At 43.1% G+C, this 20,347-nt stretch overlaps 1 protein-coding gene across 1 annotated transcript in view; it reads right to left on the reverse strand.

Annotated features, from left to right (window-relative positions):
- Window positions 1-9: 9 nt before the first annotated feature.
- LOC125015849 (dolichyl-diphosphooligosaccharide--protein glycosyltransferase subunit STT3B-like) overlaps window positions 10-20,347 on the reverse strand; it is a 56,954-nt gene continuing 36,616 nt past the window's right edge. The window contains exons 5-16 of the mRNA XM_047597859.1: window positions 19,408-19,507; window positions 13,292-13,390; window positions 13,029-13,175; window positions 11,632-11,680; window positions 10,662-10,816; window positions 7,780-7,991; window positions 4,798-4,985; window positions 3,848-4,019; window positions 3,351-3,524; window positions 3,152-3,265; window positions 2,852-3,061; window positions 10-2,076 (exon numbers count right to left, since the gene is read on the reverse strand). Of these exons, the coding sequence (XP_047453815.1) occupies window positions 1,996-2,076; window positions 2,852-3,061; window positions 3,152-3,265; window positions 3,351-3,524; window positions 3,848-4,019; window positions 4,798-4,985; window positions 7,780-7,991; window positions 10,662-10,816; window positions 11,632-11,680; window positions 13,029-13,175; window positions 13,292-13,390; window positions 19,408-19,507 (1,701 nt within the window). The 3' untranslated portion in view covers window positions 10-1,995. The remainder of the gene's footprint in view (window positions 2,077-2,851; window positions 3,062-3,151; window positions 3,266-3,350; window positions 3,525-3,847; window positions 4,020-4,797; window positions 4,986-7,779; window positions 7,992-10,661; window positions 10,817-11,631; window positions 11,681-13,028; window positions 13,176-13,291; window positions 13,391-19,407; window positions 19,508-20,347) is intronic.

The following is a 20,347-nucleotide window of genomic DNA, read 5'->3' on the forward strand; positions in this document are numbered from 1 at the left end:
CACCACAAGTTATTTCAACCTCTTTATTCAAAAAGGCATGTTTCATTCTCACACCTGCATCCAGATCATTACAATTGATGGAAGTACCTTTGACTTGGAAAATCAAAACCAAATAAAATCCTTGCATTAGGTGATCGGACGCTGCGCTGGCTTTAGTCACTGCAACCTCCATCGTCCATGTAATAAATACAGCTCTGGAAATGATATGATCTTTATGGTTTTATATCTTAAGGCCAACGCTGTCCTCTACATCCGGGTTCTCTTAACACATGTGTTCTGCTGACAGAGTCAGCACAAGGTGGACGTGTTTACTGGAACATATTAGAAACTGAATAAGGCAGATTAAATTATAGGAGGGGAAAGGTTCAGAGGGAAGAAACGATTTGAGCCAATTAGAAGGAATCACGACCGCGCTGAGAGGTCAGAGGACGTTTGTCTGAATTCACCAGAGCCTGAGAGGTGAGCGTTGGACCTGGTGCTGTGGTGCTGTACCGGCGGAGGGAGACTCTTATCTGCAGGGTGCAGTGGAACGCGCAACAGGAGACCGAATGAAATCACCTTCTGACGCCAGGTAGCGCGGACTAACGGCTGGGTGTCGCCTTCTCTTCACATCTGGACGCTGGACAGAGATTCTGAATTTTCAAGGAAAGCTTTTCAATCGTAACACTGGCAGGCTTGACTCCGTTAGCATAAGCTGCTAGCAACAACAAGCAAGCACGTGAGCTGGGTTAACTTTAAAGTGGTAGTGGTCTAATAAGTCTGCAGCACTACCCTGACGAGCCAGTCCAGTCTACCTGGGTCCGGTGTAACTCCTGGGACTCTTAAACGCTGCTCACGCATTCAGATGGATGTCATCAGACGGCGTGAGCAACACATTCATTGATAAAAAAGCAAAACGAAACATAAGCTGTACTTCTTTGCTTCCCAAAAAACTCATATGCTAATGACTGAGCTTTGACCTGGTGAACTGTGGGGATAATAACTCACGCTTAAAAAAGGACAATCCTGGTTCGCTCTTTTCATGCTGCTGGTTGTCGCTCGTGTGCATTGGTTGCTGATAACTTGCATCCGGGCAAATAGAAGAAGTTGAGAAATGAGCGGTCGCATCAGGCAGGTTGCAAACAAACGAAAATGACGTCTCAGAAAGGTGAGTCGGTGGTTTTTATGGGATCCCACCTGGAACTAGAGTCTAGAAGTCAGGATCTCTCGGCCAAACAAGGCTGCACGTTTACGTCCAGAGCAGCAGGTTGGATGAGCAGCAGCGAAGCCCTGTTTGTTTACAACCTGTCTGATCTGGCATTTCAGTATTTTTTTTTCTTCCTTTTTTAACAGACTTATTCTGACAAAAACGAAAACATGAGCTGTGTTGTAACAAACAGGAATTCTCTTTAAAAATCAGACCCGTCAGTGCAGCAGTGTGAGGTTAGACCCGTCAATATTCATCAAGGTGTTTGTTAGGGGTTGCAGCGCTGGATTCGGGACGTGGCTGATCTTGTGTTATCTGTGTGATTGATGCGATGCATAGAGCGGCCCCCCCGAACAAGAGTCCCCGGCTAAAGGACGGCTAATCTCTCATGCTCCGTCGTCTCCATCCCTCCACAAAAATGTTCAAGTACAAAAAGAAAAGCGAGTCAAAGGTCACAGTTCCTCAGGTTAAAACCGGTGGCCGGTGGGGGGAGGACGCTCCGGACTGGCCCGAGCGCCTCCCGTTCTCCGTCTCCCCGACCCCGCTCATCCAGATCAATGGGCTGCGGGTTTCCTGGGTGGTGGTAACAGTTCCGTCCTGGGCCTCCGGGTGGGGACGCTCCAGGTCACAGGGAGGGGTCTGGAGAACCGCCGGTGTTCCATATTCGTCTTGATTGGTGCATTTTTTTTTTTTTTTTTGTTTTTTTTAATCGTTGTGTTTTTGTTAAAGTTTTGCGTGTAAGATTTTATTTTTTTAATTTTCTTCTTCCCTCCCCCGTCCACAGTCTGCCTCTGATGGTGGTGGACGTCCTATAAAGATTTCTTGGTCAGTTTCTTACCCTTCTTGAGGGACAGCTTGTTCTTGATGAGTCCCCGCTTCCTCTTGACCGTCTGCAGAGAGAAAAAACACACAAACCACAAGGTGATCATCTGAGGCCCGTGTCTGTTAAGCTGCTACTGCTTTCTGATGTCATTTATATTCTATGTAGACTCTAAGTAGAAGTTCAGATGCAAACAAAGTCAAACCCGTGCATTACACTGAAAATAAAGAGTAGAACCTCATTCTGCATGGTTTTCTTATATGTGTATAAATGTGCATTAAATTCATGAAATCAAGTTAAGCTAACACGTCCATCTGATTTCATTATAACCTGTTTAGTTGGCTGGACATCTTTATTCGTGTGTGTAGATAATGGCATAAATAAATAAAAACCTTTGAATGAGACGATGTGTCTTAACTTTTTACTGGTTTCACCGAATCACTGAATAATTCACTTTATACAAAAACAGTGCAACAGTAAATTGTAGATCATATTCTATCTACACCCTAACATTTAATCTAATATTTAAGTCCTTTGTTTGCTTCAATGAAATAAACGCAGGCTTGGATGATACACTCAGGAAAACTCGGAAATTTCCTAGTTTAACAACTCAGAGCTCCACTTTAAGCCCTGGGAATAAAATACAGAACAACAAACTTCAAAACTATTCTAATTAAAACCTACTGTACAAATGCGTCACTGAATCAACTCCAGTAAGTGTAAATGACGTTATGAGGCTGGATTCAGGGCAAACTATTTGATGCACAATGAAGTAAAGCTGCTGCTGTGAATCTGCCAGCGTCAGACTGGACCGGGGTCCAGGCCCTAAGAAGACGCCGTCGTACCTTTTTGGAGGTGTACTTCTGCCTGGTGGTGTCGGTGCTTCGAAGCTTGTGCTCCACGCGGTCCCTGTTCTCCAGCTTTTTGACCTTATAAATCCTGACCAGCCAGTGCTCCGACGTGAAGGCCTCCTCCAGGTGCTTCAGCTTGATGTCCTTGTTGCCGATCTCGGCGTTACGCGTGCGGTCGAAGCCCGGTGGCGTCCTGAAGTCCAGCTGAACGGGAAAAACAGAGCGGATCAAGCGGTGAAAATCATGGACTCGTGCTGTTCGTGGTCTACGAAACAGCTCCCGATGAAAACCTACCTGCATCTCTCCAAAGCGGTAGTAAGACATTTTGTACATGAGGCAGTTGAGCAGCGTGGGGGAGCCTGCTTTGTCCACCCTGAACTCTCCCTGGGGGGTGAAGTAGTCGCTCTCCTGGGTTGAGAGGGGAGATAAGGTTCATGAAGTCATGACGGTTGAGGTTTAAGGTGAAGGAAGTAATATGTCGACGAAGCCTCACCCTGATGTCCCTCGGGTGCTCCCCTTCTGCGATGCGCACCATCCACAGGAACTTGTTGATGTCGTCGCCTGAGTAACCGATCACCCCTCCGAAGATGATCAGGACGTAGTCGACATCCAGTGACCTCATGATTTCGTAGGCGGCGCTCTCGTTGGATGACATGGCTTTACCCACCTGGAGGAACGCGAAACCATTAAAAACTACATCACCGATTACCAGCGAGTTATGGAGAATGAACTTTATTCAGAGCACAGCCTTGAAGACCAAACTCCTCATTTTCACACATATGCAGTGCAGGGTGGTGATACACCTCTGTGTCCACTTGGTGGTGTAATACACCAACACAACAGATGATGTGCTGCATGTGAAAATGTCCTGAATGTCTCAGTGAGGCCTCCACAGATTTAATATTGCACGTTGATAAAAAACAGATTTAAGGTTGACTTTCATGTCTTTGAAGCTTGCAGAAAAAAAAAAGTCCACAGAGCGTCACTCACCAGTGCTATATGACTGTTGTTCCAGGTGTTGTTGTCCACCAGCGTGGTCCGGTTGGCCATGCCTGCGATCTGGTAGCCGTAGTCCCACCACGACATCACCCTGGCGTGCTCGTCTGTGTTCTGCCTCAGCCAGTAATAGGCTTCTCTGAAGTCATCCAGGATGTTACGGGAGCTGTGGAGAAAAACGGTGGGAGGACGGGTGAGGATGAGACAGAATTATGTGAGGCTGAAAGGACATGATCCGGAAAATAAAACCACTGAGCGTGGGTCTCCTGTGGAGGCATTTTTCATTTACCTCATGAAAAATCAACCAACTCAACTTTAGAAAAAAAAAATGCTAAGCCACGTGGTCGGTAGGCAGAGTCAGGCATAACATTATGACCACCTCCATCACCCTCCATCAGAGGATGGACACGGGCCTTCTGAGGGTGCCCTGTGCTGTTAGTGGGGGGGCCTTTGAAGGGAGGGGCCTCTGTGGATCATCCCACAGATACTTGGGATCAGTTTGGGATCTAGTGAAATTGGAGGCCAGGTCAACACACTTGTGCTGTTTTTCGAGTTGTTCCTAAAGTGCTTTTGTGTGTGTTTGTGTGTCTGCGTCAGGCTGCTGCCATCAAAGAGCGTCATTTCTACGGGGTGGGGGCGTCTAGTCTGGCATAGGTGGACGGTAACATCTGTACGAATGAACGCCAGGTGGAAAAGTTTCCCAGCAGAACAATGAATCATCACAAGATTTCTTCTCCCGTCTGCGGTCATAATGTTACGCCTGATCAGTGTATATTGTTTCTGTCATGCTTGGGCTAGCAAGCCTCCCATTGTATTAGAGAGGAGGCAGACATGTAGAGTCTTGTAGTCTGTGTGAACTGACAACCCTTCAACAGCCGTCAGTGTCTCATCCACTGTTAAAACCGAAGCTAAACCTGCACAGTGATCAAACCCCCAGTTCTCACCCATCGTGGTTGTAAGATGCCAGCACTACGCTGGGGCTGGAGTAGGCGTTGCTGGTGACCCAGGTGCAGTGGACGGCGAACATCATGAGCAGCATCAACATCAGCATGGTGACGATGGACTTGATGTTCGGCCCCAGGCCCTCCTCCACCCTCTCCTGCTCCGACACATGTTTACGCACCTTCCCGGCCTGCGGAGAAAACCATTCGCGAAGGTTACTGAAACTCCATCAGGACACAGGCGCAGTAAAAATGAGCCGTTAATGTACTCGAGGAGAGTTAATTGTTCCCTCCGAGAGAATTCGCAGGCAGACAGTTAACTGTTGTAGCTGTTTTATGGTGTCACATTCACACCATCTTTCAGCAGACCTGTGTTGGGCTGGCAGTGCCTCGTTTCCACAAAGGAAGACACAAAACGTCCTCCGTCTTACTCGTCTGATACCAGAATCCAATACTGTCAAATAAAACATTTCACCATCTTTTTATGGGCATAACTTTGACAATGTGATCCATCCATTTCTTTTGTTTTTGTAATCACGACTCGTTAGATGACACAGGATGTCATGCTTTCTTTTATAATAGCTGCTGATTCATGTGTGATTCATGTGCATGTGTTTTATGTCCAAGTAGAAATGAATGGTAAACAGCAGTTACAAAATGAGTACATAGATATATTCACTGTTTCAGCTTTTTCCCCCATTTTTAAAATAGCTTCATATAAAAATCAATTTTCAGACAAGATCAGTGAGAAATCTGCAGAAGCATCTTTTCTCTGAACATGTGAAAGCAACTACCTGTTCTCTTTCTTTGCTCCGTTTTGAATTTCAACTAATTATCTCAGAGCAATGACTTCTAATAGAATAAATGATGATGAGTAATGAAGTTTTTGGTCTCAATAACTAATTTGCTTATTCGTAAAAACTGCGCGAGATGTGAATTTTAATGCAACTCAACTGTTTCTTCTCCTCTATGGAGAAGCTTACATTCACGCGCAATTGAGAGCGCGGCTTATTAAAGTGACAGCTGGGCGCCATCACAGGTCGCTGGCTGTCTGCCGACACGTCACCTGCCCACCTACCGGATACAGTGGATTCTCAAGAGTTTTCGCTCTTAAACAAGCAGCCGACTGCAGCCGGGAGAAAAATAAATAAATAAAAAACTTGCGTAAGACTGATAGGAAAATGTTCACACTGAACTCAAAACGGTATATTTTGCAGGAATTAAACCAAAAGACTTGGAAGACGCTAAACACTCAATCTAAAGAATATACACGTTTATGCATCTAATGTTGTTCCTTTGTGAAAACATGAATCTACTAAGAATAATTTAGTGATTGATCAGTAACAAGTCTGGTTATTAGTCGGTGCTGTTCTCTGTTTTTGTAAGTGCATTGTCTCCCAAGTGTATTGTTTGTCTTCGCGCTGTCTCTTGCTCTATACTCAGTCCATTATGTTGTACTTAGTCCTATATCTCCACATAGCTCCATGGTCCCAGAGGAACGTCGTCTGAGTGCTGCACCAGCTATAAACGGTTGAAATGACGATAAAAAACCTCTTCGACATTTGACATTAATAGGTGGTTTAGATTTCAGCGTTAAGCTCCTGGGTGTTGGCGTTTTACGCCCCTCCCTCCGCGGACAAGGAAGCAGCGTGTGCAGGGACGGGCATCGATTACCAGTTCTTATAAAAGACCCGATTCCAACTGGTTAAATTCATCAGCATCATTAGCCTTCATGCCTATCGATTCCCCTTATCGATTCTTTTTGTGACAAATCTTTACATTCCAGGCCAGAAGGTGGCGATAGTGCACCTAAAAGTTGTTTTACAATTGCCATGAAATGAAAAAAGAAGAAGACGACGACTCATTAGTCGAAGCCTGTCATTCACATCACGTGACGCTCAGGTGGCGACAAGGAAGATGCAGAGAGACTGAAACGTTGTGAAAGTGTCACTTGCACAACGTGCAATTTATGCAGAACTGTAATTTCAAGCAAGGGTGGCAACAAAACCACCATGATGAAGCATCTGCTGATGACGCACAGTATTAAATACAGAGAGAGCCGTGTTACGACAACCTCTGGTCAACAAGTGCAGCTACCGCTAAGTCTCAGCAGAACACAGCTAGTGAGGATCCAGTGACCAATCTCCTGTTTGTTTACTTACTCAAGCTCTTATCTCTTGTTTAGAAACTCAATAAAATTGCTGATGTTTACACAAAACCATGAACGGCTACTTTTTCTAGACCAAAAATTAACAGGAGGAACTGATAAAGAATCGGATCAATAAGCAGAATTGATAATGGCGCCGCTATCAAGAAAATCTTATCGATGTCCGTCTCTAAGCGTGTGACATGATCCATACCACTGTTTCTATGCAACTGACCAAACAACTGGATCCCCTTGGACACGGTTTTGACTACTTTTGTACATTTGTTCATTTTGTAACTTTTTTGATTACCCTGTTTATTTTATTTTAATAGGTAATACTTGCTCATTTTATCTTTCTTGTCACTTGTGGGTTTTAAGAGTGTTACTTTTATGTGCAATCAAGCTACTGTGACCAAATATTTTCCTTCACGGATCATTAAAGTCAGTCTCAGTCTATAACTGACGCACATCTCCCCAGACATGTAAATAAACATTGTGGCGACGCAGACGACAAGAGCTGTGATTGGTTCACTTGGTAGCAGTGGATTTGAAATTGATCGGTCCAATAAAGATGGAACAAATCAAGGTTAACTGAGAAAGTTCAGAGATTCGTATGACTTTGTATGACTTGTCTCCTTCAGCCAAAGTTTCAGTCGCCGTTGTTGAAAATGATGCAGGAAATAGAAACGAATTAACCCAAGTGGCAAAAAAGACTCAGCGCTGACTAACAGACAGGTTTTAATGTCTCACACCGGTGTAAGATGCGGGCATATGTTACGACGTCCATGTCCTGCAGTAATCTAATGGAGTATTAAGGATAAGGAGGGTCGGACACTGACCTTGTCGTAGAGGTTGCCTGCGTTCTTCCTGTCGTCCTCGTCGCTGCTGTCCTCCGCCGGCGGACTCTGTCTCTTCATGTCGTCGCCCAGGTAGTGTTCGAAGACACTGGAGAACGCCACAGCCGAGAGCATGCACACCACCGGAGTCAGAGTCAGCATCAAACGCACCATCACGCCGGCAAAGTACACGGCACTGATGGCGTACAAGGCCACTGGAGGAAGAAGAGATGAGGAGGTTAGAGGTAAATTTAATGCTGTTCAGTTATATTACAAATCGTTAGCCTAACAGCATAATAGCGCAGTCATTTTTTGACTCCTAAAAACGTCCAAATATGACAATTATGCTATTAGGCAAATGAAATGCAATGCATACACTGAGCTAAAATGTACTCACTCCTGTCAAATACATCACAGTGTAGATCAGACTCAGCAGGTGGAAACAGGGTCAAAAGAGAAAACGTAAAGGTAAAAGAAAATAGTACACAGCACACAAACTCAAACGTGCATGTGTGGCAATATTCATAGAGTGTTCTCGGCTAAAATGTGATCAGAGAGTCTCTGAAGTGATTAAGAGGCGACAGGTAAAGAGCAAGAAGAAAGGAAGATAAATATTGTTGAGAGAAAGGAGTAAACAACAGCAGCGCACGGAAGAAAGGAGGTTCAATCAGCCGATGACTGCACTCCACATCAACAATTATTCAAACCTTTGAACCAATTCACAAACCAAACAAGCATCCATTAAGCTTCACATCAGCAGGGAGCATTCTAGTTTCATCAATCATTTACAAGACTGTGTGAAACTACTAAAAACAAGTCAGGTCCAATTTTATTTAAAGCACGAGACGGCTTTTATTCGTTTGCGTCTCCACGGGAACCACCACCATCATCAACACACTCGTACAACCCGAGGTCTACACAGCAGACATCAGGGAGTGTCATTGCTATGGGGTGGTTTCTACATGTCATAGGTCTTTAACAGGGGATCCACAACTTCAAGAGGGGAGTCGCAAAATCTTTGGTTGACTAGACACATTAACGTGAATCCAACATATTTTAGTAAAGGGATAAATTGAGGCAGAAGACGTTATCTTTCAGTCACCACTTGACTCATTCAGTGATATAAGAATTGTCCCAACAGCGCACTGTTTCACTCAGAGCACCACAGTGGACCTGTCAATCTAAGCCTCCTCTACACAGGAGGCCCCGCCCCCATCGCTGCTGAGCCAATCACGAGGCTGCATATTACATGCTGACTGTCAGGTTCCCCTCAACTACCGAAGGCCTATTCAGTCCCCCGGTAAAATCCCAGACTTAGCAGTATTAGCAGTAGAGACGCTAACAGTGAATGAAATATAAAGGTATCTTTATGTTAGGTGTGATTTTGTTCACCATAGTTACACAGCCACTCTACTGTTGCACATGTTCGAAATAAAAAAATGTCACAGCGGTTTTAATGTTGTGGCTGATTCTGGCATTTTTCAAAAGACTGCAGAAACTTCTATGGTAAACCAGTCCACTAAAGGTTCTCAGTAAAGACTGTTCCAGGACTGAGTGTATATGCAAATACCAGGATGAGAGAATTAGTCACAGAGAAAACCACTTTTTTTTTCCCCCTTCCTCCTGTGGTTACTGTTACCACTGTGTAATTTCTCTGACGAGTACGTTGTGTCAAGAGAAGGGACACCCTGAACGAGACGAACGACGACTGTAACGAGGCAAACAATCAGGGTGGAAGGAGACGCAGGAGGAGCCTGTGAGCTGTGAACTTCCTCCACTGGCTCATGTTTAAGTTCAGGACGTTCACACGCTGCCTGAAAGGAAGGAGGAAAAAAAAGAAGGAAAAAAAGGGAAACGCTTCCCTCATGGATGTGGATTATCTGTCAGTGATATTCTCAGAGCTGGAAAGAGCTGCCAGGACGGAAATGTCTTGAATTGGAAGCCAGTGCTGAGACTGGCTCATCAGTAACTCAAGTGTTACTGATATCACTGGATTTAATTAGCTCTGTGGCAACGACGGTAATACGACGACAAACAACACTCCACATGATAGAAATTACAGAAAGCAAAACAAAAAGGGACACACAAACAAAGTGACAAACAACAAAGTGAGAAACATGTTTGTTAGACTTATTAAAGCAGACTAGTGACTACTTTGTATGACTGAAATTCTACAGGAACTCCACTGGTGTTGAATTTTAAAACGTGCTCCAGAGAGAGTTACCACACAGCTGCAACACCTTCATTCGTACTGGTGCCACCTGCTAACATTTCCTCAGCTTAAAGATGTTAAAAGGCACATTTGAGCACAGACAGGAGTTATATTCTGCTCTTCACATTTTTGCTGTGAGGGAAAAAAAAAAGAGGATGCGTTTGAAAGCCTTCGAAAGGCTTGTACACGCACGCTATTCTAAAATTGCTGAACTTTGCTTTCAGAGTGGTGAACCGTTTCCTGTCTTTACTTCGGAGTCTTTGTGCACCCCGTCAAGATCCTGACCCGCTGACATTAAAATGAATAGTTGCGAGATGTTTCGCCAGGTGTTTCTGTTCAGACATTTATTTCTCCTGCTACAACCCTTTTTCTGAAATGTGCTGCCAGCTTCAAATGTAACAGTGTTTTTCAAAGGTAAAACACAAAATGTCTTCATTACTGAGCTGATTGTTTTGGATCAATAAAGATGGAACACACTGGGGGAAACGTTAACTGAGGAGATGGGAGATAAAAACATTTGTTTGCGGCACATGAAATGAAAGAGCAAGAGAAGAAATACACAAAAGTAGGCGGGCGAAAGCTGCATGTCGCGTGCAATGGCAGTCCCGCTGCTGAAACACCTTAGGAGACGAGGTTCTAGTCTGACAGCCGGTTTCTGAGGAAGCGTTCTTACCAAAAACACGCTCATCGTTGATGTTCTTAATGCAGAACCAGAGGCCTGCTGGGAAGGTGCACACCAGGATGTGAAGGTCGAAGAAGAAGGACACCCAGGTGGTGGGCTGATGCTCGGACACCGACGCGATGATGGGAATGTGGATCTTAGCGTAGCTGAGGACAACGCGGAGGACACAAAGAGGTTAGACGGCACGGAGCGGAAAAGGAGGAGAACAGGGGAACATCTTTAATCCCTCAAATACGAACTCCTTCTAAAATGAACCACTAGCGTTGATGTTTAACCTTTGAGAGCTGATTCACACATGTCAGAAAGTTTGATGATGTCAGTCACCCCGTGTCCGAGCATGACCTCGTTTACTTTTACCGCACTGCAGCAAAAACCTGTGTTCCTTCAAATAAAGCTAAAAAAAATAAAGTGAAAAATCATTCAGGCGTGTGCACAAACACGGACACATGTGCACATACGCACAGCGAGAGTTTTACTCTTTTTACAGCTGATGCTGCAGTCTGGCGGTTCTCTTAATCCCAGATCTGGGAGAGGAGAAGTGAAGCGCTATCTGTTTGGGAGTTTTTATGATGTGGCAGACTGACGGGTTAAATTACTTGGTGATGACAATAAAAAACTGAAAATAAATAAAGCTGGCTGCCAGAAAGATGTGAACGCAGCTACAGAACACGCTGTGCTTTGGATTATTCTAATGGAGGGAGACAGAAATGCAAACATGTGGCTTTAAAAACCAAGTAAGTAATTTGTTAAAATACATTCCAGTGAAGAAAAAAATCATTATCCCTTTAAAAAGTTATCAAAAACATGCTCTGAGAAGCACCAAGGCTAAATAAAGTGGACGACGTCTTTGATAAAACTCGCTAAACCTTCAACTCCAACACCATCCATCTTCGCTGTTTACCAGAGTTACAGGTGAATGTGCCACTGTAGAGATTTGAAGTAATTTATTGTAAGTCCTTACCCAGTATCCCACAGAGAGTAGAAGCGCCCACTCCACGGAGCAATGTACCCTGAAGGTGAAACACACACACAAGGAAACAGTGAACGACACGTAAACTGACCTAAGGAGACTAGACACACGGCTGTGGCCTGTCAGTGATCTGTGTATTCTGTCACGCTCCGGTGGAACAAGTAATTAGTATCGTATCGATCACATAATTGCTCTCTAATATGCACGACGCAGTGAAAAATGAGAACACAGAAACTAATCACACAGAGACCCAGCAGTGGGTCCTTTTATATACAAACAACAGAGACGTGGTTTACATTTAGCATCTCAGATGATGCTCTAGTTCAGGGGGGTCAAACTGATTTAAGTGTGGGCGCCACATACAGGCCAATTTGATCTAAAGCGGGCCGGACCATAAGATAACAGGATAATAAACTATAGGTAACAACAACTCTTTGTCCATTTGTTTTAGTGCAAAGAAAAACAGGTGGATTACCATCTTTTTAAAATAAGAAAAATAAATAAAAATCCTAAGAAAAACAAGTATAACTCGGGTGTTCTGTCCACTTCTCTGACTAAAAGAGTGGACAAATTATGGATAGTTGAAAATTACATACAAGACTGAAAATTTTCAGTCTTGTATCTAATTTTCGCACTTTGCAAATTCATGCTGCAGGCCAAATTAGACCGTCTGGCTCCAGTTAAATGGACCTAACTCAATGGATTCAAATGTCACATGTGATGTGGAGACAATAGCAATAAAAAAAATAAAAAGTAAAGTATAAGTCCTGCAGAAAAAGGTGTTTCTGTGTGAATACATATATATTCAGATTGGTAGGTACATCTAGCAAAGAATAATTCATTTAAAATAATGCATTACAATGCAAATGTGAAGGAGCAAACCCAACGTTTCATGAAGGTTAGAGTGAGAGCTGTTTCAGTTGTATGATTAATTTTACAGGCTGCAGTTTGCGGCAATGTTTAATTGACAGCAATTCCCATTATGCTATCCACACCACTTATACTTAAGTGGGCAGGTTGCATAAAAAAATGACCTCACTGTGTAATTCAAAGTCATACAGCTTCAACAAACTAAGCGTAATGATTTAGTCACATAACATACAGTATTTCTGAGCCACGATGTGTCAATGACGACTTACAAAGTCCTCAGACCTACAGCACCATGTAACAAGTCTATGACCGGTTAAATGTTACACAAATGGTGCATGTGCATACTGAAAAACAACTAAAATTTTCTCAGTTTTATGTTTTTGGGCAAAGCAAATAGTCAATGCAGACCATACAGGCCCGAAAATCCCCTGATTCCACCTCCCCTCCTCATGGACCTTGTCTCAAAGTCGGCTCCTCTGTGCACTCAGTTTTCAACCCACCCTCTAAAAACAACCAACCTGTGTATGTAAGATAGATGACGGAGAGAAAAACCACTCCAGCTGCCAGAGAGACCCCCAGGAAGAACAGGGCCTGGAACTCCTGCCTGGTCAGTCTGTCCTTCAGGTACTGCAGGAAGGCGTAGACCTGGATCAGCACAAACACACCTGCAGACACAAAAGCACAAAAACATCTGGGATTCATATCTGGAATAAACGCTCAAGTGACGGAGTTGAGATGCTGTTTCCACTCTTTCCTCCCTGTTGTTCATCTGTTTACTGACCTGCTGCCGCCATGTGTTCACTGGTCCTGATTGGCTGGAAGCCCACGAAGGGAATCTGCATGGACAGTACCAGGCCGATGATGTAGAAGGTGCTGTAGGCTAGAGGAAGAAATCAACCAGTTGAGACCAGTGACAAATCATTAGGTACAGTTATGTGACAGTACATTGAACTATGGACATCCTCTACCACTCATACAATAACCTAAACCTAGTATTATGATGATGCCAGATAAGCCATTTTTTTGACTTTTCTGACTTTTTGAAATCAATAAAAATACAACATATGGCCTAAATATTGCTTTTTTTTAGTTTTCCAAAAACTTTCAAATATGACTTAGGCAATTATGCTATTAGTAAGCTAACGAACTGAAACACACACACACTGATCTTACTATATTCTTTTTAATAATCAATTAATCCCAAGTAAATGTACACTTGTGATGTACTGCATCCAATGTCTCATGTATCTCATTCCACTGAGCCACTGGTGACATGTTTCTTTATTACAAAGAGCATTTTCCAAACACACTGTTCCTTCTTGTTTGTGTGACTTTTGCTAAAAATATCAAAATAGTTATGTAGCTTAATATTATTTTTAAATTGGAACATTTTTTAAAATATATTCCCGAGACTTGAGGCAACATATGAACATATTCTTTCCATATTAATCATACTGCCTCTCAAATATAGAACACACTGGTACTCGCGTTAGCGCTAAGTGCTAGAACACACCCACCTAACATTGGCACATCTATCTTGATAATAAATGTAGCAGCAATCATCTGTAATGGAGCGTATGTCCAGTTTCTCTTTAAATAAATGCTGCTATTCTGTTCTGAGCTACCTGGGGTTTGGGAAATGTGTTAATAATAGTAATAAAGTGAGAATATGATCAACGCAACTTCGCCAGCGATCTGATAAATTTAATTAAGTATGAGAAAGACAGTGTTATAGCACTGATGCCTCTCAGGAGGTTTCGAATCAAATGGCCGACTGGGGCCTTTTCGGTGTGGAGGTTTCCCTACGTCTGCGTGGGTTTTCCGCTCATTAGGTTAATTGGTGATCCTAAACTGGCCGTAGGTTTGGCCATAGCCCTGTGACAGACTGGAGACCTGTCTAGGATGTACCCCCCCTCTCGCCCAATGACAGCTGGGATAGGCTCCAGCCTCACCGTGACCCTCCAGAGGACAAGCGGTTACAGAAAACGAATAAATGAATAAATGAAGACAGTGTTATGGGAGCGCTGCAAACACACACTCAGAAAGTCCTTGACACAGTGCACAAGACTCAAAATGCCCTTTGAGTCTAAATCATGACTGACAGCCTAAGAGAGATTAAGCTTCAGAGTTCAAACCATTTTCACACTCGGGCATCATCAGCACAACTAAACCTGAAAACCGTTTTAAACAAGCCACCGGGGGTCACACTCACTGACACCAAACTTCAATAAGAAGAGCTCCAAATCCTGATCTGTGCAGAAAACAGGTGGAATCTCCCAAACAGGATGCAGCCTTACTATATTGTTATCATTAGTGCTGTCAAACGATTCAATTTATTTCGATTAATCACGATTAAACATCATTAATTTTTCATCTACATTAATCGCATTTCATTTTGCACGAGCAAACAGACTCAGGATAAAAGGGAATACATATGCACTTAACATGTTTATTAAACACCTTCAGCAGTTTCAACAGAACAACCTTTTGTCTCTTTTTTTACACAAACATTTTCCACATTAACCTGACTCCTGTTCCTTGTCTTTCAGGAGCTACCAAGAAAACTTGTTGACCACTTCTTTTTTCCAATGTTGCTGCAACTGAGAACAGACTCTCACACGGAACAGTGGTTGCAGGAGTGGCCAGATATTTGCAAGCCACGTCTTGGTTTGTCTCAAACTGGGCGACACGTTAGCAGAACCCCCGACTAACATATTCAATTCCATATGCTTTGCGTTAATGTGGTATTTTAAGCTGGGAGCGCTTCGGGGGAAAAGAAAACTCCTTCCTGCAGAGTATGCATAATATTTTATGTTGGTCAACTGTTCCGTCTTGGTTTTTTTTTTATTTGTACTCAAAAATGTATCTGTTGATTCTGCTGCCTGTCACTACCAGATCAGCTGCGCATTTGCACATGCACAACTCTAACTCTCTCGAAATGCAGCTCAGAATCATTGTGCAGCGCAGATGGGTTAATTGCATTAAAATTTTTAATCAGATTAATCATGATGATGGATTAAACCATGTTAGCGTATTAATTTTGACAGTCCTAATTATTATACCAACTTCTCAACTGACTGCCTGAGTACGATAGGGGCAGCAGTGAGTCGACCCCTGAAGCAAGAATAGGACTCTGACATTTTTTCTCTCCTTTCTGACTGTTTTTCACTAGTTCTCCACGATGGCACATTAATAGATGCTATGTCTGCTGTGTCCACCAGCACGGTCTAAGAGCACGAAGGAGATTTCAGGAGACAGGCAGTTACTCTAGGAGGGCTGGACAGGGACGTAGAAGGTCCTCAACCCATCAGTTGAGTGTTCCTTTAATTCTTTTGAGTGGTGCATATTCATGGCTGAGCCAGGCTGAACACATGTGCCTTTTATGCTGCATTTACAAGCTGCAGAGCTGCAGACTCTTGCAGAAAATAAACAGACGGCATAAGACGAAGCAGACGTGAGACTGGAGCGAGGTCAATAGTTCCCCTTTGTTTTGAGTTAGGTTTTAAATCATGATTTACAGGCAATCATTAGATTTTTATATTTTCTTACTCCACGACAATACTTTTAAGCAGCCAGCGTATTAAAGCTGAACATTAAATGAGTAATTGTTCCACGCTGAGCGCTGAAGGCTTGACAACAATGAGGTTGTCACTCAGCATTAAAAGCAGTCGATCTCATTTGTAAGGCTGAAGCCTCACCACTGAGATGTGTTTGTGTGTCTGTGGGGGTTTCTTCACCAATTTGTTTGGACAATAAATCAAACCTCAACTCCCTCCACTGCTGCATTCACAAGTTGACATAATTGTTATTGCTACTTCAATAATAACAGATGCATATCTCGCTGTGAAAAATGAAAAGTCGAAACCAAACGGGAGCAAAGAGAAAAGAGTTCAAATATTAAGGCATTTTCTCTGGTCTCCTTGCAGAGAGGACGCTCAGGAGGGCCAACAGAGCAAACTCATTTATTTACATGTAAAAGCTAAGGTTTTTTGGCCGTCCTCCGATGATGGTAAAGTGAGTGCGAGGACGATGGGAATAAAGTTTCTGTTGCTGATTCAGGCCATTTCACAGGCTGCTGTGGTAAATGAATGCAGGAAAAGCACCTTGCTCCACCAGCTCTACACCGAGCTCCAATGTTGATGTTCAATCCAACACATCAAACAAAACTTAACTCGAGATAAATCTTTTGTAAAACTGACTTCGGGATTCAGCTCTGGTCAGTTTTGTTCTGAGGATGAAGCTGCTGGTAATGTATCGCATCATGCCGCAGATTGTGATGCTGATTAAAAATGAATGTTTCACCAACCTTATCCTCAACATAAATGCACATTGATGCACCACTAATATGAGTGTCTATTAATTAATTCTAATGATTAGTTATATTGTTTAAGTTTAAGACAATAATATGCATTTTTCCATTTCATTAACTTTGACAGTTAATAAAGATGTCTATATTTTCCACTTACCAGGATGCAAGCTTTAAAAGATGAGCATGCGTGGTCTCCTACGTCTCAGAATATCTCTCATCAAGTCTAATCTAATAACTTAGTCACGCTACAGGAGCCGTTGTGTGACTGATGAACCAGGCACCGCTCCGTTAAAACGTCCCAGCGGGCGACTCGTTGTACCTGGTCTCTAGACGCCGGGTGCTGTGACGGCCTACAGTGATACTGGGAGCCAGCAGCCAAACGGGTGCCCATTAGGGGGTGGAGGAATCCATCAAAGGGGTTTCTATTCTAAGTTCTCCGTTCTGCCACGGAGGACATGATGCCGATAATGAAATTTCAATGGGATTTCATTACGGTGTTTCTGCTTTATAAGACAGGGAAGATGGAGCGAGGGGGGAGTGGCCTGTGACAGCAGGTCACAAACTGGACTTCGAATACAAGGTATGCATCACAGACCAGTGACCACAGTGAGCTATTACAACTCTGGACTAAATCAATTACTCAATTTCCGCAGGCAGAATGTACAGTGCTGGTCTGCAGAGAGAGATAGACACAGGAGGTGAGGGGGAAAAAACTGAGTGGGGGAGAGGAGGGAGAAGTTGGCAGGAAACCGAGGGAGGACACTTGATGTTAAATTATTCATTAGGCCAACAATCTTATAGGAAGATGCGGAAACCAACAGTCACCCTGTCTCTCATTTCTCATCTTCTGTTCCCTTAGACCAGGGGTTTTCAAAGTGTGGGATATTACCATTTTATTTTATTTTTGGTCTTTAAAGTTTGGTGTTTAGTTTCAATATGACGGTGGAATTTACATGGTGGCACATTGTCGTAAATTAGCACCTCTCTACAAATGACACTCAGTACGTTTACATACACGTAAAAAAAATAAAAAATAAAAAATGACTGCCTTAATCCGACTTTAACTGGACAACTTAAGTGCACGTAAACGACACCCAGATAATGGCAATGGAAATGAGTTTTCCCCGGCATGTATACGCCTTAATCGGACTTAAACTGGTCACAGAAGAAGAAGGTAAACAGAGCCGGTAGAAAAATCACCTGAGAGATAGCGCCATCTTATCTTCACCATAAGTAGCACGCACATTATTACTATTACTATCATCCATCTAGATGTTGTTTGAAATGCAGGTCTGCCACATGAATGACTTCAGTTGTTTATTATTCAGCGTAATGCTTCAACCAGAAAGGAGACCGCAGAAAAGACACATATCGCCCCCTAGTGTGGAGGAGGGGGAGGACATGTTTCCGTCAGTTATTTGATTTTCTCCACTGCATGTAAACTGGGACAAGGACCTCATTCAGAAAGTTGAATTTTGAGCATAGCTCGATGAAGCTGCGCGTGCATCATCAGGGCCAATACATGAAAAGCCAAACTTTAAATAATTGGAGTCAAACTTCCTCCTCACTTTCACCTGAGGTAACCTACTAAAAAATCAATCCATTTTGCTCCTCACATGCACTGTAGTTAGCTAACCAGATGTTTACACTCTGGTTTATTTTTTTTCCTCACACTGCACCTCCCCTGAAGTCCTCTGGCGCGCCTCACACTTTGAAAATCGCTGCTTTAGACTTCCTTCTCTGTACTTGACCAAAGTTCCAGCGGTCCTCAGTACGGCCTCTCTTTGAATCTAAACTTCACACATTATCTCATTTCTCACACACATTCATTTTTAAGTGTCAACATGTGATTAAGATTATGAACTGGTATGGTTTATATAAAGATCTGGATCCGAAACAATGGTCTGGCGATGTGGCATTAGTAGGAAGCTGTGAGCTAGAGGGGGTCACGACATGATTCGTGATCAGTGAGGGTGAGTTGAGAGTGTGCGACAGGGAGATCTCTTTGAAGGGAGACAGCTTTAATCTTTTTTTATGCCGTCTGCATTTCCACTTTCCATCTCTTACTTTTATCATAGACGGTCTTTCTGCTTTGGTGAACACTGTTCGAACATCAGCTGCTAATGTATGGTGTTAATTACCAGTAATGGCGCTATTCAATGTTCCATCCCCGCTTGCACATAGCTTTGATTCTTTTAAATCTAGAGAAAACACAGTTTGCATGTGCAGCTGCTGAATATACAAATATCCTTCCCCGTGTGTTCCAGTTTATCCCCATGTGCGACCATGAATTCAGAATGAGCACATTTGTAAACTCTGGAGCGCCCTCCTCGACCACTTGAAGTCCCCACAGACCACTGAAGTTTTTAAACGACACCTAAAAACTTACCTTTTTTTTTTTTTTTTTAAAGAGCTTTTTACTAAATGTAATTTAGAGGCTCTTCCTTTTAACCATTTATTGCCTTTTTGTAGAGCTGTAGCACTAGGAAATTGTCAAAATGTAATGTGCAATACAAATACAATGTATTATCATTATCATTATTGTTATAATATATTAGTCATGTATGGGTTTGTGTGTTGCGTCTCACCGATATAGACTCTCCTACTGAAGCGTTGCATGAGCAGCAGGACAAAGACATGAAGAGGAATAAGGTTGATGATGAACACGTAACCGCCCCAAGCCGACACCTGTCAAATACAACACATTTAATGAGAACATTTTTAATTAGTTTTCGATTTTTCTATAGCTGTCACTAATGGAGGGGCGTAACAAATTTGAATTCCACATGCAAATAGGTTCACCTGCACAGAGGTGCATGAGATTATTCATGGTTGGTTTTTCAGTTTCTCGTCATAATGGGATTCTGATCCCTGCTGAATCTCAGCAATGCAGTAGATACATAATCAGTATTATAACCAGCCCACGAATCCCTGTAGGCTGGGAACTGAAGGGTGGCTGTATTTTCTCTCTTATTCACAATACACATGCTTCCATAATGGTTGCAATAAGAAAGAGCGTGTGCAAAGCTGTACGGCCCACCTGAGACCTGTGAAATCATTATGAGCAGCGGCATTAACACAGCCATTCAGATTACGCTGCTGGTCCCCAAACATCTTCACACACACTCAGAAGAGCAGACACACACACACACATGCTGCTTTTGTCAAGCTTTGTGCCGCTTAGTGTCATGTATCTGTCATGATGATACGATGCGTGTGGCTGCCAGAGAAAAGGTGTCACGGTTTCAGGCATGAAGATACATCCGTCTGAGTGATAGGCAGGGGAGGGAAAAGGTTCCACCACAAGATCTTTTCTTGTCTTTGTCTCGTGAAAATGTTTCCTGGTGTTTTGATAGACACGGACTCTTATCTGAAAGGGGACTTGAATGGCACATTGATCATTTCTCACGGTTTAATGTTTCAGGCTTTGTGATCTACAAGTTGCTCTCCCACTAGATTATAGTTCTGGAGCTATATTTATCAAGCCTCAGTATCGCTATAAGGAATCGGTATAAAGACAACTATCAT

Source organism: Mugil cephalus, chromosome 11 (assembly GCF_022458985.1).
Source record: "Mugil cephalus isolate CIBA_MC_2020 chromosome 11, CIBA_Mcephalus_1.1, whole genome shotgun sequence".
Taxonomy (NCBI): domain Eukaryota; kingdom Metazoa; phylum Chordata; class Actinopteri; order Mugiliformes; family Mugilidae; genus Mugil; species Mugil cephalus.